We start from the raw sequence: 18,720 nt of genomic DNA, 5'->3' as shown, positions 1-18,720 counted from the left end.
CTTGCTGCATACATTTAATAAATTAATCTCATTTTTCAGCAACTGATCATTCTGTACACAGTGTAGGGGACATACGGCATTCAAGGCACATTTTAGCAAGTGACTCTGGGCCAGGTTTTGTCTAGCTCTTAAATGGGGCAGCATGCAAGGAATCTGTAAATGGCTTATGTAAGGGACAGATACTAGACTTGGTTGACATACGGAAAAATATTCCCATGAAAAATTTCAAAGTTGTTTCACTCTTGCAGGATTTGATATGGAACAATTTCTTAAATATTTTGTGAATTTTTTTTTAAAAAGGTCAAAATTTCACATTTTTGAATTTTATTCCCCCCATTTCTCCCTTCTTTTTCATTTTTGTCACTTAGAACAATAAAATAAATGATGTTTGGATTATTACTTTCCCCCCAACTTTATCATTTTTCCTTTTCTCACTCTAATTTTTCCAAAACTGAAGAAGTTTTAAAAACTTTTTCAGTTTTGGAAAACTTAAGATGTGGCAAAAGGGGGTGGGGAGAAAAAAAATGGGTGGGGAAAAAACCCTAGATGATACTAATTCTGTTGCATTCAATGGTTAAAGGAGAAAAAATAAAATTCAGAAAATTCTGAACTTCAAAATTTGAAATTTTCAAGTTTTGATGAAAAACTGGAAAATTTAATGAAAAGTAATTTTTTTTTAAGTTTTCTCTTTCCAAAGAGCCTATTTTTCATCCCTGCCATGTGCAAAAAATGAAAAATTTCAGGCAGCTCTACCAGGTACAGTTGCCACCCTTGCACTTGGGGATTCATAAGAGCTGCCCGTCTCCCCCACCCCCATCTCCCCAAAGGGTGCATTATGCCCCAAAGGGGATGGGGAAAATGCAGGGCTATGGCCATGTATGCACCCTATGCCAGCTGGCTAAATAGCACTGGCACAGTAGAGGGAGTAAGCTGCATGCCCCCAAGGGATGTAGCAGCAGATATATTGAGTGCACTGGGAGAGCTCAGAGAAGAACTCAGTCTACTTGGAACAAAACTTTTCCCTGAGATCCACCAGGATTTTGCCGCACCACATGTACCCTGACTCTGGGATGTGTCTAACTGGCATGTCTGAGCCTTCCAGGATGAATGAGTTACTCATATTTCTCACATCTCAGATATCTATAGCTACAGCCTCTTTTTTCCTTTTAAAAGGAATCCCCGGCCTTACATTAACAATACTAGGATACAGATGGTCTCTAGTACATAGAGAAGGGAAGGATAGTTATGTGTTTAAGGCACTGGCCTGAGACATTGAAGACCCGGATTCAGTTCTTGTATTTGCCACCGACTTGCTGTGTGAGCTTTGGCATGCCATTTAATCTACGCCTCAGTTCCCCATCTATGAAATGGGGATGATAATACTTCCCAACCTCACATCAGTGTTGAGGTTACATTAACGTTTAAGTTAAGCTTAGGTACTCTGATGGGAGCAGTATACATACTTAAATAAATGTAGACATAGACATAGAATCTGGAGTAACTCTGTTGAATTTCACTCTGAAGGAACTGACTTCAATGGAGTTGTTCCAGATGTATGCAACTGAGATAATGTACGCTCAGTTAGCCAAATTCTATTTTTCCTAGTGCTCTGTATATAATCAGATAGAAATTTTGCACATTGCAAGACAAAACGAATAATTTGAAAGTGAACACAATGTGGGGCACTTGAACAGTTGGGCAGACTTTCATACTATCATTTCAGCTGATCAATGGAGGTGAAGATGTGTTGATATTTTACAACGATAGAGCATCATTTCCAGTCCTCCTACAAATGATGTGTTCAGAGCGAGACCGAGCAGATGAGAGTGGACCCTTAGCCTACCACGTCACGCTTGTGGAACTGCTAGCAGCATGTACCGAAGGAAAGAATGTATATACGGAGATCAAGTGCAATTCACTCCTGCCACTGGATGACATAGTGAGAGTGGTAACCCATGATGACTGTATACCAGAGGTAAGCCTGACGAGACAATGCAGCAACTGAAGAATTATTATAAATAGAAAAACATTTGCAGAGCTTCTACAAAACAAACAGGCTGAATATTTGTCCAGAAAGCAGTCTCACCTGGTCACCTGTGCTGTTTGTTAAGCTGCACAAATGAGAGAGTAAATCAGAACATTTTCCAGAAGTAAACTCTTACATGAAACAATACGATGATGGTTGAGTTTGCCATGCTAAAATATCCCCACTGCATGAGTTGGGAGGTATGAGGTGAAGTCCTGTCCCTGTTGAAGTCAATGGGAGTTTTGCCTTGGTGGGGCCAGGATTTCATCCAGGGTGTCAAGTGCCTTTATTCATAGCAGCTACAGGCTCAGTCCTGTAAACACTACCAAGCATAGTTCAACACTACTGTGAACTAAACTGTAAACCATGTATACAGTAGAAACCACTTCAAGCCAGGGGGTGTGGCAGCACCCCTATTCCAGCACCTGTGTTTCATAATTCAGCAGGAGCTGGCTCAGACTCTACGTTTTGGGTGATAAAGTCAGCGGGACTTTGCACAGTAATTGGCCCATGAGTTATCAGTTGGGGACTGGGGATCTCTGATCTTTTTACAGGATTAGGTAATTTGACCATAAAGAAGCACATCATACTTTGTGGTCATCCCTATCACAATAAGATATTTTCTTGGTTGAAAATATGTAGATTTATTTAAATTGCTGCCATTAGTTTAGGGGGAAAAAACAGCTTTTCTGTTTACCGCATTAAATTTATTGTCTATTATCCCTACTTTGGACTGTCGAAAATGATTTAAAAAAGTATTATATGTATGTTACATCCAAAGTACACCGCTACCTCGATATAACGTGACCTGATATAACACAAATTCGGATATAACATGGTAAAGCAGTGCTCCGGGGGAGGGACAGGGTTGCGCACTCCGGTGGACCAAAGCAAGTTCAATATAACGCGGTTTCACCTATAACGCGGTAAGATTTTTTGGCTCCCGAGGACAGCGTTCTATCGAGGTAGAGGTGTATGTTAAAAGAACATTAAGATTACAAAGCCAAGCATTCAAAAGCTAGAAAATGCCAGAACTAAGGCTGCCTGTGCAACCTTAATTTGGCCCTCTTGTGTGTTATGGATTATGACACAGTTTTCACATGATCACATACTATTTTTTCCACAAGACCCCTGCCCTGTCTCATTCAGGGAACAGGATGGACAGTGCTCATTTAATGAGCAGCTCTTCCATATTTTGTTTTATCATCATTATTTAGTATGTGGCTCTAGGCCTTAATTACTGCATTAACATTCTTTTAATCTAGGGTTTTTTTTATACAATACATATATGTTCATTCACCTCCTGCATATATGAAAGGGCCATTTCTCTATCTTTATTCTCCTTAACGTGGCTGTTACCTTCAACATGGTCACGCTCTCATTTTTTGTCTGGACTTGATTTCCATGCCTCTGCTTCTCCCTCTTCTCTCTTTGCTGATGGTCTCTTCATTTCCTTTAATGGCTCCTTATCCTTCCCTCTTTCTCTTCTGATGGTCCCTCATGGTTCTTTACTCCATCCCCTACTCTTCCCTCTTGGCAACCACCCTGTTGATGTCCCCCAACTTAGCCCTGTCTGTCCAGACTTACATTTCGAGTAGCCTTTCTGTCAGGCACTGTAGATCTCAAACTCAAGCCCACGGGGCTGCTGAGCGGGAGCTGCACCACCACACTGCACAGGCTGAGGAGGGAACTGCTGCTAATACCCCACCACCAGAAGCTGACTCAGTAGCGTCAGATGACTAACAGCAGAATGTTGATTGGACCCCGCTGGGTATAAAGCTTCCTCTTCCTGTCCCATCCCTTGTCTGAGCAACTAGATGCTAAGCCTGTTGCTTCCCAGACCTCTGAGACCAAGTCCCAAGCCTTGTTCCTGCTTCCTCACTCTGGCTTTGATCCTTGGCATTATCCCAACCTGGACATTACTCCTGGATCAGACCACTAGGTCAGATCACCCATGTTAGGGGCCCTGACAGCTTGCTCAGAACCAACCTCAGTCTCCTCCGAGACTTATCATTGAATCCCTGGACTGAGTATGGACATCGCAGGGGTTCTCGCCTTGCCATCGCTCCAGGGCCCTGAGAGTCCACAGGAGTAGATGGTTGCCCTCCAAGCAGAAAACCAGAAATTGAGGGACAAAGTACAACAGCTGCAGATGGGAAATTGTTCCTTGCAGGAGCAAGCTACAGCACTCGTGTGGAATTTTTGGGGTTCTGCCTGTCAGTGGATGAACCCTCAGAAAGTATCTGTAGTTCAGGATTGGGCCAAATCCTGGAGCATCCAAAACATCCAAAGGTTCATGCGGTTTGCCAACTTTTACAGGAGGTTTATTCCAAACTTCTCAAAGGTCATCGCCCCTGTAACTGGCATCCTCTGTAAACCTGCAAGTTTTCACTGTGCCTAGAGACCCGCCAGGCCTTCAAATGCTTGAAGATAACTTTCACATCTGCCGGCTGTCCAGTTGCCATCTCAGATTCCTTCTCTCCAAACTGGGCTTATCTTTCCTCCTAACACATTTCTTCTCCCTCTCTTTGCAATTCTACTATTCGTTCTGTCTCTTAGGCCTGCAGCCTTTGTCTAATCTTTACTCTCCTCTGAATCCTCTTGCTCCTGGTCCCAATACAGTCTCTTTTGAGATCCTGTAATTTTTTCCTTTTTAACATCACCTAAATCTACCCCTTTTCTCTTTGTCCCCCCCCATCATTCTCAGGTCCTCTTTTCTTTATCACTGTAACCTCCTGTTTGGCTGTTTGGCACATCAACTGGCACATTTCAGTCAGTCCAAAATGCTACTGCTGACATCATTTGCCCTTTACTCTTCTTCAAATTCTGCATTGGCTTCCCGTCTTTCTGCATCTCGTTTGTGCTTCTGTTCCTCACCTGCAAGGTTGTATGTAATTTTGCCTCCAAAGACATTTCTGCTGTCTTTTCCACCTACTTCCTTTCTTGTTCTATTACTCTTCCCAGTCTTCTCACCTTATTGCTCTTCATCTCTTCCTCTGCCAATCACCCTTTCTTCTTCAGCTCTCCCCCTTGAGACATAAGCAGTCCATCCTGTCTTCACTTTATTAATAATCCCCACATCCTCCCTTGTCTAAACTGGTGTCTGTTACCTTGTCCTATTTGTTCTGGCTTAGACTGTAGGCTTTTGGGAGATTGTCGTAATCTCTCTCTGCAAAATGCCTTGCAAATAAATGGCATTATATCATAACTTAATATATTGAGTGAGTTGTACAGAAAGGCGAGCATAGATCATGTGTTATTGTGAGCAGTGAACCACTTTGTTAAATTCCAAAGGCTGCAGTCCTGTTACTATGTTGCATGCAGATTGTGAGCATTAGAGGAATTGAAAGAGTTGAAAAGAGAAAGCAGGGAAGGTGGCATGGCTGTATGCAAATAGCAGACTGAACTTTCTGTGAAATGGCTTTACAAAGTTTCCTTCTCTGCACATTCCAAAGACTCTAAATACAAGAGACCCTAGAGCATTAATCTGCCTAAATTTTGAATCCCCATTTAGTGTTACAGGATGATCTGGTAGAGACACCTATTGTTAAGGCTGCCCAACACTTTTGCCATTAATAGTTCCCATTTTCAGTTCCTTGTATCTTTGCCAAATTTGCCATAAGAATTGACATTTTCCATCTTTGTGCTCTACCTCAAGCTGCAATTATTTTGGTAGTTTCCGCAGAAGCGGCTGAGACGCCCAAGGGAAAATAGAGGGTTTTGCCCATGTTACATTTTTCCAGCCGTTTCTTTGAAGTGCTCTGGTGCCGCCAGAATTTGGATCAGGAGTTTGAATTTAACAAGCAATGATCCTGTCATCAGAAATATACCATGAAAATACACCCGGATTCGGCAGTCGGAAGCCTCTGAAAATGGCTAATGCTCAGTAGAGATTTTAGTGGCAAACCTCTAATGTTTCATCTGCATTGAGAATGCTCCAGCTCTACAAATCTCCCTAACGTGCCAGGTGCAGGAGCATGTTCCAGGCACAGCGCTAGAGTTCCAGTTGGCAGGATTATGCAGCAGTAACAGCTACAGCTGCCACCCTCTTCTTTGGCCTAGGTGGGATGTACTATGGACCAGGAGGAGACTGAATTAGTCTTATTTCTTCTCCTGACTGGTATGAATAATTATATGTATAATTATATGTACCTTACACTCTTTCTTTTTTTTTTTTTTTTTTTTTTTTTTTTTTTTTTTTTTTTTATATTGAGCCAGGCTTCATAACTCTTCGGGGGGCAGGCAGGTATCATTCCTCCATTTTACAGCTGAGGTAGCTGCGAGGTTGCACAAGGACACTTCTAGCAAAGCTGGGTATAGAACCTGGGACCATATTCAGTACTGCCTCCCCTAAACGATATAGCATAGAGCGTGCAGCAGGACTTTAAGTTACTTTTGTGCATCCCAGATTCTGGGCTGTTTAAGGGACCAGCCAAGACACCAGTATAAGCTAGAGTGGGTAGCAGCCCTAACTTAGAGCAGTGTTACCTAGTTATAAATAATAATAATTTAATAATAATTAATGGAGATATCCCATCTCCTAGAACTGGAAGGGACCTTGAAAGGTCATCAAGTCCAGACCCCTGCCTTCACTAGCAGGACCAAGTACTGATTTTGCCCCAGATCCCCAAGTGGCCCCCTCAAGGATTGAACTCACAACCCTGGGTTTAGCAGGCCAATGCTCAAACCACTGAGCTATCCTTCCCCCCGGGCTATGGAGAAGCTTATGGGTTATGGAGAAGCTTATGGGCTTCTCCATAGCCCAGAATTGCTGAAATGCCCTGTGGTCTGGCCATTCCATTGCTTCCCCCAACATTGGGCGCTATGAGGTAGATGAAATTCAGTGCTGATAAATGCAAAGTAATGCACACTGGAAAACATCCCAACTATACATACAAAATAATGGGGTCTAAATTAGCTGTTGCCACTCAAGAAAGAGATCTTGAAGTCATTATGGATCGTGCTCTGAAAACATCCACTCAATGTACCGCAGCAACCAAAAAAGCTAACAATGTTAGGAACCATTAGGAAAGGATAGATAAGACAGTAAATATCATAATGCCACTATATAAATCCATGGTGAGCCCACACCTTGAATACTGTATGCAGTCCTGGTTGCCCCATTTTAAAAAAGATATATTGGAAATGGAAAAGGTACAGACACTGGCAACAAAAATGATTAATAGAACTGCTTCAATATGAGGAGAAATTAAAGAGACTGGGACTATTCAGCTTGGAAAAGAGACAACTAAGGGGCGATATGGTACAGGTCTATAACATCATGATGGTGTGGAGAAAGTGAATATGGAAGTATTATTTACCCCTTCACGTAACACAATAACCAGGGGTCACTCAATGAAATGAATAGCAGGCTTAAAACAAACAAAAGGAAGTACTTCTTCACACAACACAGTCAACCTGTGGAACTCATTGCCAGAGAATGTTGTGGAGGCCAAAAGTAAAACTGGTTCAAAAAGGAATTAGATAAGTTTATGGAGGATAGGTCCATCAATGGCTATTAGCCAAGATGATCAGGGATGTAATCCCATGCTCTGGGTGTTCCGAAGCCTCTGACTGCCAGATGCTGGGACTGGATGACAGGTAGGGTGACTAGATATCCCGATTTTATAGGGACAGTCCTGATATTTGCGTTTTTATCTTGTATGGGTGCCTATTCCCCCGCCTTCCCCCACCCGCCGCCCGATTTTTCACACTTGCTGTCTGGTCACCTTTAACCCCTTTTCTAGCAGTGAGGGGCAGCTGCCCCATCACAGAACTCTCCTAGGGAACAACTCTGCCCTTCATTTTAAAGCACTAGTCTAGGATGCAGGAAATTCTGAGTTGTATTCCTAGCTCTGCTACAGACTTCATACCTGATATTGGGCAAGTCATAATGCATATGCAAAAGGAAGTCAAATTACAGTTGCATTCAAACATTTTACACGCTGATGGCTTTCATTGTCACATTTTCATGAGGTTTTTTATATTTGCTGCTCTTACAGGTGAAGATTGCATATGTGAACTTTGTTAATCACTGTTATGTGGACACTGAGGTGGAAATGAAGGAAATCTATGCTAGTAACCACATTTGGAAATTATTTGAGAACTTCCTTGTTGATATGGCAAGGGTAAGTTTTATGATGCGTTGCATATTACAGTATGCACATTTAAGATAGCTGAATGGGCAATAACTTTTCTGCTTGAACTTCATATGTTCTATTAACCATATTTTCAAATGGATGAGACAGTGAAATGAATGAAATCTTCTTTAATGGTGCATAATTTTGATTACAGTTTTCTTATAATTATTTAACCTGTTTTATCTCAAGCACTGCCATCCTTTTAACAAGGCACATCAGAACCCTGGAGATCTTTTAATTTTTTTAAGATAAAGGTATAAACTGGATTTGCCTGGTTGTGGGTGTGAGAGACTCAGTGTATATCAGCAAGATCAATTTCATAATTACTGTGGGTCTAGGAGCATTTATTACGCATCGTTATACGGGTCATTAAAAATGCAATTGTCCTTGGTGCTTCTGTGCTCTCTTAGGATGGTAGGGCTCACAGGGCAAGAGACTATATCCTTGGTTGGTCACCTCAGCTAGCTGATTTATCCTACTGACATCACTGTCTGCCCTTTTTCATGTGCGGCTTCTTGAGAAAAGTGGCAAGTATAGTTCCACACTTTTTCAAGCTCCTAGCTCTTACTGCCTAAAAGAGTCTATGGCATCAGGCTATGTGACACTGTCTGTTAGTACTCTAAGCATTATGTGAAAGCCTAGGTTTGGAGCCTAAAGGTGGTTCCTGGGCTATGTCTATACTACGGACCTCACAGCAGCACTGCTGTAGCACTACAGCTGTGCAACTGTAAGGTCTCCTGTGTAGCCGCTCTGTGCCGGCGGGAGAGAACTCTTCTGTTGGCATAATTAAGCCACCGCCGCTCATTGGGGGTGGATCTATGGTGGCAGGAAAGTGTGTACCGCTGACAAAATGCTGTCCACACTGGCACTTTCGTCGGTGAAATGTACGTCAGTCGGGGTGGTTTTTTTTTCACACCCCTGACCGACAAAATTTTACTGACAAAAGCGCTAGTGTAGACATAGCCTTGGTGTCCTCGTAGTTGCCATTTAAGTACATTAAGAATAGTCATAACTGATGGTCTCTGCTTACAAGAGGCCTAGGAGGTAGACTAACAGGTGTTTTTGCAAGTTTAGGAAGATTAAAATGCACTAGCAGAGACATGGGGGGGTGGCATTGTATGTCAACAGTGAAATAAGCTGTAAAGAAATAATAGTGGATGGATTAGATAACACAGAGTCCGTCTGGGCAATACTCACACTGGGTAATAGGACTACTAGAGCCTCTCCGGGGATAGTGCTTGGAGTGTGCTATAGACCGCCGGGATCGACCCAGGATATGGATAAGGAACTATTTAATGTGTTTAGAGAAGTAATTACTAATAGAAACTGTGTAATTATGGGGGACTTTAACTTCCCGGATATAGATTGGGGCACAAACGCTAGTAGTAATAATAGGGCTCAGATGTTCCTAGATGTGCTTGCTGATCAATTCCTTCATCAAGTGGTAGCTGAACCGACGAGGGGGGAGGCCACTTTAGATTTGATTCTGGTAAGCAGTGAGGACCTCGTTGAGGAAGTGCTAGTGGGGGACAATTTGGGCTCCAGTGATCATGAGCTAATTCGGTTTAAAATACATGGGAGGAGTAACAGAATTAAGTCAAAGACTAGGGTTTATAATTTTAAAAAGGCCAATTTTAACAAATTAAGGGGACTGGTAAGGGAAGTGGATTGGGCAAACGTATTAAGGGATCTAAAGGCAGAAGAAGCCTGGGATTACTTCAAGTTAAAGATGCATGAGCTGTCGGAGGCCTGCATTCCAAAAAAGGGAAAAAGATTACAAAGCAGGAGATTTAGACCGAGCTGGATGAGCGACCGACTCAAAGGGGTGATTAGGAAAAAACAGAAAGCGTACAAAGAGTGGAAGAGGGGAGGGATTAGTAAAGAAACTTACCTTAGTGAAGTCCGAGAATGTAGAGATAGAGTGAGAAAGGCCAAAGGCCGTGTAGAGTTGGACCTAGCGAGGGGAATTAAAAGCAATAGTAAGAGGTTTTACAGCCACATAAATAGGAAGAAAGCAAAGAAAGAAGAAGTGGGACCGCTGAAGACTATTGCCGGAGAGGAGATTAAAGACAATCTAGGCATGGCGCAATATCTCAATGAATATTTTGCATCGGTGTTTAATGAGGTCAATGAAGGTATTAGGGATACTAGCACCACTACAGAGGGGCATTCGGGATGGGGGATTACCGTATTCGAGGTAGAAACAAAACTTGATTGCCTTAATGGGGCTAAGTCGGGAGGACCGGACGATCTTCATCCGAGAATATTGAAGGAATTGGCGCGGGAAATAGCAGGCCCGTTAGCGATAATATTTAATGAATCTGTAAACTCGGGGGTGGTCCCGTTAGACTGGAGAATAGCTAATGTGGTTCCTATTTTCAAGAAAGGGAAAAAAAGTGATCCGGGTAACTACAGGCCTGTTAGTTTAACATCTGTAGTGTGCAAGGTGTTAGAGAAAATTCTGAAAGAGAAACTAGTTGAGGACCTGGAGGTTAGTGGCAATTGCGATAAATTACAACATGGTTTTACGAAGGGCAGATCGTGCCAAACGAATCTGATCTCCTTCTTTGAGAAAGTAACGGATTTATTAGATAAGGGAAATGCGGTGGACCTAATATACCTGGATTTCAGTAAAGCGTTTGATACTGTACCCCATGAGGAATTATTGGTTAAACTGAAAAACATGGGGATCGATATGAAAATCCAGAGGTGGATAAGGAATTGGTTAATGGGGAGAATGCAGCGGGTCGTATTAAAGGGTGAACTGTCGGGTTGGAGGGAGGTTACTAGTGGAGTGCCTCAAGGTTCGGTTTTGGGACCCATTTTATTTAATCTATTTATAACTGACCTCGGGACCGATTGCAGGAGTGGGCTGATAAAGTTTGCGGATGATACGAAGGTGGGAGGCGTTGTAAATTCGGAGGAGGATAGGGATATCCTGCAGGGAGACTTGAATGAGCTTGTGAATTGGAGTATCAGAAATAGGATGAAATTTAATAGTAAAAAGTGTAAGGTAATGCATTTGGGGATGACTAATAACAATTTTAGTTACAAGATGGGGACGCATTGGTTAGAAGTAACGGAAGAGGAGAAGGACCTAGGGGTCCTCGTAGACCGCAGGATGACTATGAGTCGACAATGCGACGTGGCGGTGAAAAAAGCCAATGCTGTCTTGGGATGCATTAGGCGAGGTATATCTAGTAGGGATAAGGAGGTCCTGCTCCCGTTGTACAAGGCGCTGGTGAGACCTCACTTGGAGTACTGTGTGCAGTTCTGGTCTCCCATGTTTAAAAAAGATGAACTCAAACTGGAACGGGTGCAGAGAAGGGCCACTAGGATGATCAGAGGAATGGAAAACCTGTCGTATGAAAAGAGACTAGAGGAGCTTGGGTTGTTTAGTCTGACAAAGCGAAGGCTGAGGGGGGATATGATTGCTATCTTTAAATATATTAGAGGGATTAATACAAGGGAGGGAGAAGAATTATTCCAGCTTAGTACTAATGTGGATACGAGAACGAATGGATATAAACTGGCCGTGGGGAAGTTCAGGCTTGAAATTAGACGAAGGTTTTTGACCGTCAGAGGGGTGAAATATTGGAACGGCCTTCCGAGGGAAACGGTGGGGGCGACGGACCTGTCTGGTTTTAAGATTAAGTTAGATAAATTTATGGAGGGAATGGTTTAATGGTAAAACATAGTAGTCAAGGAAAACCAAACAATGGTAGGTAAATCGTATAATGGCTGACAGGGGTCAGGCTGGTGACTCTTGCCTATATGCTCGGGGTCTGACTGATCGCCATTTTTGGGGTCGGGAAGGAATTTTCCTCCAGGGCAGATTGGCCGAGCCTCTGGAGGTTTTTCGCCTTCCTCCGCAGCATGGGGCAGGGATCTCTAGCAGGAGGGTCTCTGCCGATTGAAGTCACCTAAAACAGGATTGGGGACTTCAACAGCAGAGTCCAGGGAAGGGGTAGGGACGGTTTTATGGCCTGCAGCATGCAGGGGGTCAGACTAGATGATCATAATGGTCCCTTCTGACCTTAAAGTCTATGAGTCTATGAGTCTTGTGTAACCCAGTGGTTTAGTGTGTGTTACGTGCCCCCTTTCTAGAGATTGAGCCGCATAAGTATAAGAGCCTACAACTAATGCTAATGGAGTTACTCTTTTAGTTTAAGTGGTAGAGGTCCATGCTTTTAGTGCTGAAGGCCCTGGATTCAATCCCTGATGCAGAACAACTGCTTGGAGGTGAGAGCTGTTCTGCTTTTACAGCACACCTCTAAACTGGGTGCCTGGCTTTGTCCCTTACATTTTATGGCACTAAATTCTCACTCCTTGTGTTTTCTTTAGTTTAAATAAAAAAAAAGAGGTGAAAGAACCGCAATTGAATTCTGCAGTGGGCTTTCACACCAAAGTAATAGTGCCTCATGAAATAGTTTCTTTGAAACCTATCAGCAGAAAATAGCACACTCCTGTAGCACGATTTATAGCCTAGAGAAGAATAAGTTCAGATATTTGTGCAGTACAATAGGTGCTCAAGTCTCTTCACCTCTCTGTGAAGCAGACAAATAGATTTTTATTTATTCATTTTTTTGCTAAGTGTTTCAGGGAACAAGATAATGTGACCATGTCTGTGTGCTTCTCTCTTTTGGAGAAGGCCATCAGTAATGAGACCTCTGCAAACCCTACACAGCTGCTGTCTGTCTTGTTTCTGTAGCTGTTCCTACAGTGAGGCCCCTTCTGGGCAATCCAGGCTCAGTTGAGAATGAAGATCAGAAACTTCGTTGGAGGGGATTCTGGGCTTTAACCTCTCTGATTTACAGCCAGCAGCATTTTCTTCTGTTTAATCCCTTTCCCACAGGGGGGTTGCTCTTATCTGACATGGTGCAATTCTGACCCTCCAGTAGCAGCATCCACAAACCTCTCTTTGCTTTAGCTCTGTAATAGGACCATTTTTATAGAAGCAGACGTATATAGGGAGGCACTTCTCTACACATTCTGCTACTCCAACCCAGAGACTTTCCTGGGCAGAGACCACCCATCATGTTAAATTGTGCCAAATGGTATAGAGGTACGACGCATGGCACTATCTCAAGCTCATTTGCATTTTGTCCTCTAATAAGAGAAATTAAACTCCAGATCTTCAGAGAGGAATAGTGAGTGTGGTGTTAATGCATTGTGCTGCCTAGCCCACTAACCGTCACTATATTCTTTTTTGTGTGTGTGTGCCCCCTCCTCTTCCCCCCACCCCGAAAAAGAATGCCAAAAGGGCACTTTTGTGTTGCTGTCCTGCAAAGCCCTCTGGGTAGCTGCCTAATTAGTTCCTTTCCTTTCCTGGTTAGTAGCTCCTTTTCTTTTTCCCCATCAGCTAAAAGAGCATGTCAAAAATGCGCTCTTCTGTTCCAAGCTTCAGCCAGGCCCTCTGGGTAACCAAATTTTCTAGATTGTTGAGTGTATTTGCTGAGACCTGCTTTTCGGGGCTGAGGCAGTGTCCACATGTTGCAAATACATCAGCTGTATGTAGCCATCAGGACTGTTAGAAGGCTCTTAGCTTCATGAAAGGATATTATGGCAGCTCTCAAAATAGTTAGAAAGAAGAATCCTTTGATTCTCTCTGTTCCCGTGAGCTAAAAGAGCTGCCATTGGGGGGAGGGAGGGAGGGAAATGCTTTTCTTTTAGCTGCTACAACTGCCTGTCAGTGGTGAGTCTGGGAACTAGGAGTCTGTTATTAGAGAGCGCTAAGGTGGAAGATGGCTAGTGGTATCCTCCGGCTGGATTTCTTTCTTTTTCCATTTGAGATGTTGACCAGTTTTGTTATTGGATTCAAGATCCAATAAAGGGTGGGAGATAATAAGGGGTGGATCATAGGATTGCCATTCTGTTATGGGACCTGTGATGGAAGAAGATGGACCCCTTCAATGGCTTTCCAGCAGTGCTTTTTTAGACAAGTAAAGGGGAAATCTTCAAAGCATTTTGCAATTTAGTTTTGGCAGTTGGTAAAATCGCCATGCCAGCACCGTGCAGCTCCCTGTATTCCTGTTGGGATCCTGAATGTTGAGCCTCAGAGCTACTGGTTCCAGCAGAAATTGGCATGCAGCTTAATTAAAGGCAGAAGCACATCCAGATGGATTTAGATCTGTGATCTTTTCAAAAAGTGTTGATTAGTAACTGAACCTTCGTTTACCTCCACTAGAGCTGTGGGAAAAATGTCACACTTCTACTGACACTAGTGGGTTTATTCTCAGTTTTATGCTATAGCTACTGTTGCTTTTCTGTCTACATAACCATTCCCGTTCTTGCTGTTGGGGAAAAAAACACTACACGCACTCCATGCCTTGCTATTCTTATACATTACAATCAAGCAAGCCTTTTCCAGGATCCCTATAGTGCTCATTACCAATCTGGACCTCCTCAGTCATACTGTCAGTCTGATTCTCAGCTTCCCTGGTATGGACAACAATGGTTGCCACCATCCAAGTGGCCTTATTGGGATCCATGGCAGGCATATAGACATCGTGCCTCCCAAAGTTCTAGCATGGCCCACTAGGAACCTATGAAGTGCCCTCAAGAGGTGATGGAGGAACAGGAGGCTGATATTGAGGAAGAAATTACACCTTAGACCAACACCTCATCTTCCTCACCAGATGAGGCAGTGATGCCCCCTCCATTGTCCTTAGCAGAAGGTTTTTTAAACTTTTTCAAAACCTAGCTAAGAGGGTGGCTGACAACTCCAAAGCGCGAGCCTTCCATGACTGCTCTGGAGTCACCTAGAGTGGACCACCCATTGGGATGCTACTTGAAGAAGAAGTTACTCACCTTGTGCAGTAATGATGGTTCTTCGAGATGTGTCCCCCCCATGGGTGCTCCATGACCCACCCTCGTCCCCTCTACCTTGGAGTTCTTATCATGGATTCTGCAATAGAGAAGGAACTGAGGAGAGTTTGCTTGCGCAATGCTGGTCAATCTTGTGGCAGAGCACAAGGGAGAAACCGCGCATGTGCAGACTGAACGGATGCTGCTACCAAAGTTCTCTGATCAGTAGCAAAAGGATGCAAGCACATCTACAGTGGAGCACCCATAGGGGGACACATCTTGAAGAACCATTGTTACTGCTCTAGGTGAGTGACTTGTTCATCTTCCAGCAATGACTGGTGCTGTTTGAAGTCTCCATAAACTTCCTTTAAACACCTCTGACTATATTGCTAGAGTTTCTGGCTTACGAGGTTCATGTGCTACTACAGTACCGCATAATCAGAAGGATGGATGGCCTGACCTGGGATACAGGTCTTTATGCTCTTTCTAGCCCTGCCAATGAGTTTTTCTCTGTGAGATTGAGCAAATCACTTACTCTCTCTGTTCTTCAGTTACCTAGCTATCAAATCTCCTCCCCCACCAAAAAAAAAATCCTCAATTTTTTTACCATAATAAATACATGCAGCATAAAATGATGAATGTTGTACAAGAATGTTTTCTTCTGGGATACTGTACAGAAGTTGAATCATTCCACATTCTTTTACAGCCCATTAATTGGCCTTAAGAAGTATTTCAGTTCAGCTCCAACCCTCTCCCAGTGTCCTCCTCTCCCCTCTTCTCCTTCTTCCTTCCCTTTTGCACATCTTACACTTAACATTGTGACATGATGAATCTACCATGTAACTCACCTGGCAGAGTAGGTGGGTCTTTGACTGTTTTTGCAGTTTGTTCCTACGGAGGCTGCTGCTGGCCTCTGCTGACTGAACGGATAGGATTTTGCCTTTGTTATGGCTGTGCTCGCTTCGTACTTTTCCTTTTTTGTTTGCTTGTTTGGTTTTGGTTTTTAAAACTCTTCCTTTGAAGGAGCTCCATCGTTCCCATCTGGCTGTAATAATTGAAACCAGCTCCAAATTCAGCACCATATGAGATCTTTCTCACTCTTCTAATATAGTAGGTTTATCTTTCCATCTCTCTCTAAAGTCTCCTCCAACTCACCTGGAGGAATGATCCTTTTTCCTCCTGAGTCTGTCTAGATACGTAAGGTGGCATGTAATGTGTGGGCCTATAGTAATGACCAATGTTATCCAACAAACTCCTTTGTTTCATGGTGAGGGAAAGAGTAGCCAACTCAACTGGAGGATCTAGTTCAGGAAAGGTGGGGATCAGGTGGGAGTGGAGCTCCCAGGAACAAAGATAATTAAACAGAATACAACTTGACCACAAAGTAGGTATCTTGATTTTATATGTTTAATATAAAAATTAACATTTTTGAAAAAGGATTAAATATCAATACTGTTTGTGTGTGTTTCTCTTTTAAAATGTTAAAAGATCACAAGTAAACAAAAACTAATATTTTCGTTTTCATTGTAGGTTTGCAACACAACTACAGACCGGAAACATGCAGACACCTCTTTGGAGAAGTATGTCACTGAACCAGTAATGAACATTGTGAGTGGCTTCTTCAGTTCTCCGTTTTCAGATAACAGCACCAGCCTCCAGGTAAGAACAAGGGAGACTGCAACAAATATGTAATTCAGATCATTAATGGAGTCATCTTCCACTCGCTGGAGGGGAGTGCTGCAACTTTCTTTCCTCCTTTATTTCCTCTCTCACTCCTCATGATTCGCACTAACAGTGTAACGCCTCCTGTAAATATGCCCTTGACAAATTGTACTCCTGATGACCCTGATCCAGCAAAGGACTCTTTTTCCACAGAGCTTCACATCTGACTTTTGTGACTTCATTGGGTCTTTGCGTGACTATCTCTTTGCAAGATCGGGGCACTTTTGTTTGTGTTTCTAAAAGAGGAAATCTTTGTGGCCCAAGTTGGAAAGTTTCCCATGTGTTTGGAACCCAAGAAATCTCCCCATTTTTTTCCTGCAGTATGCTATTTTGTTTAATATCAATGGGAATTTTGATTGAGTAAGGACTGCATGGTTTGACACACTCTATCAGAATGCCAAACTGGTTTATTTTGCATCCTGTACTGAAGAGTGATGATGGTTTAATTGAGTTCTAATTTGAGTATAGAGGCTAAAAGTCATGCATGTAATTTATGTGGCGCATAACTTAGACTTAAAATCATCCTTATAATTACCCTAAAATTAGCTGTTTACCTTTTTGTTTTCAGACACATCAGCCAGTTTTTATTCAACTGCTTCAGTCTGCTTTTAGAATTTACAACTGTACCTGGCCGAACCCTGCACAGAAAGCCTCAGTGGAGTCATGTATCAAAACTTTGGCCGAAGTGGGTATGTGCCAAGTTTTTATTTAATTATTCTTTACTGTGTTTTAAATAAGCCTGAGTTGCAATCCATCCATTGTTTTTTGGGTTGTAGCATCCTGGAAATCAAGGCACTGATCATACTAGAAAATTGTGTTTATAATTTCATAAGAACAGCCATACTGGGTCAGACCACAGGTCCATCTAGCCCAGTATCCTGTCTTCCGACAGTGGCCAATGCCAGGTGCTCCAGAGGGAATGAACAGAACAGTTAATCATCAAGTGATCCATCCCCTGTTGCCCATTCCCAGCTTCTGGCAAACAGAGGCTAGGGGCACCATCCCTGCCCATCTTGGCTAGTAGCCATTGATGCACCTTTCCTCCATGAATTTCACAATGTAAGTCTCAGAAGCTCTGACTTTCAAGTCTCATTTCTTCCCTCGCTTATACCCCATTTGAATCTGTCCCATTCAACGGGGTTGTTCAGGTGAATGGTGGTGTTCAGTTGTGTAAGCAAAAGTAGAATTGGATTCCAAGCAGGTGGTATTCGTCTACGCTATTACATTATGACATAATCTTCTCATACAGAAATGATCTTAAACTGTGTCAAATCATAGGCATTCATAATCATTAAGGCAATACCAAATTCACGGCCATGAAAAATGCATCACGGACCGTCTCTCTTCTTCTCCCCCCACCCCCCCCCCCACCCCCCCCGGCAAAATCTGGTCTTTTGTGTGCTTTTATCCTCTACCATACAGATTTCACGGGGGAGACCAGCGTTTCTCAAATTGGGGGTCTTGACCCAAAAGGGAGTTGCAGAAGGCTCACAAGGTTATTTTAGGGGGGGGTCGCAGTATTGCCACCCTTACTTCTGTGCTGCCTTCAGAGCTGGGCGGCCGGAGAGTGGTGGCTGTTAACCAGGCATCCAGCTCTGAAGGCAGCACGCCACCAGCAGCGCAGAAGAAAGCGTGGCAATGCTATACCACAGGGGTAGGCAACCTTTCAGAAGTGGTGTGCCGAGTCTTCATTTATTCACTCTAATTTAAGGTTTTGCATGCCGGTAATACATTTTAACATTTTTTAGAAGGTCTCTCTCTATAAGTCTATATTATATAACTAAACTATTGTTGTATGTAAAGTAAACAAGGTTTTCAAAATGTTTAAGAAGCTTAATTTAAAATTAAATTAAAATGCTGATCTTACGCCGCTAGCCTGCTCAGCCCTCTTCCAGCCTGGGGTTCTGTTCACCTAGGCTGGCAGCGGGCTGAGTGGGGCCTGCGGCCGGGACGCTGGCTGGCAAGGGGCCAGCAGCCGGGACCCCAGTCCTGGGGGGAGGAGAGGTTCAGGGCAGAGGGAAGTGG

General features: G+C 43.2%; 1 protein-coding gene across 3 annotated transcripts in view; it reads left to right on the top strand.

Annotated features, from left to right (window-relative positions):
- ITPR2 (inositol 1,4,5-trisphosphate receptor type 2) overlaps positions 1-18,720 on the top strand; it is a 352,852-nt gene that overhangs the window by 155,088 nt on the left and 179,044 nt on the right. For all 3 annotated transcript variants that reach the window (XM_054037167.1, XM_054037158.1, XM_054037175.1), the window contains 4 exons: positions 1,724-1,975; positions 8,029-8,154; positions 16,504-16,632; positions 17,264-17,384. In XM_054037167.1, coding sequence (XP_053893142.1) covers positions 1,724-1,975; positions 8,029-8,154; positions 16,504-16,632; positions 17,264-17,384 — 628 coding nt within the window. The remainder of the gene's footprint in view (positions 1-1,723; positions 1,976-8,028; positions 8,155-16,503; positions 16,633-17,263; positions 17,385-18,720) is intronic.

The sequence above is a fragment of the Malaclemys terrapin genome, chromosome 1, assembly GCF_027887155.1.
Source record: "Malaclemys terrapin pileata isolate rMalTer1 chromosome 1, rMalTer1.hap1, whole genome shotgun sequence".
In the NCBI taxonomy this organism is placed as follows: Eukaryota; Metazoa; Chordata; order Testudines; family Emydidae; genus Malaclemys; species Malaclemys terrapin.
Note: the sequence above shows the minus strand (reverse complement) of the source record. Positions and strands in the feature narration are given on the sequence as shown.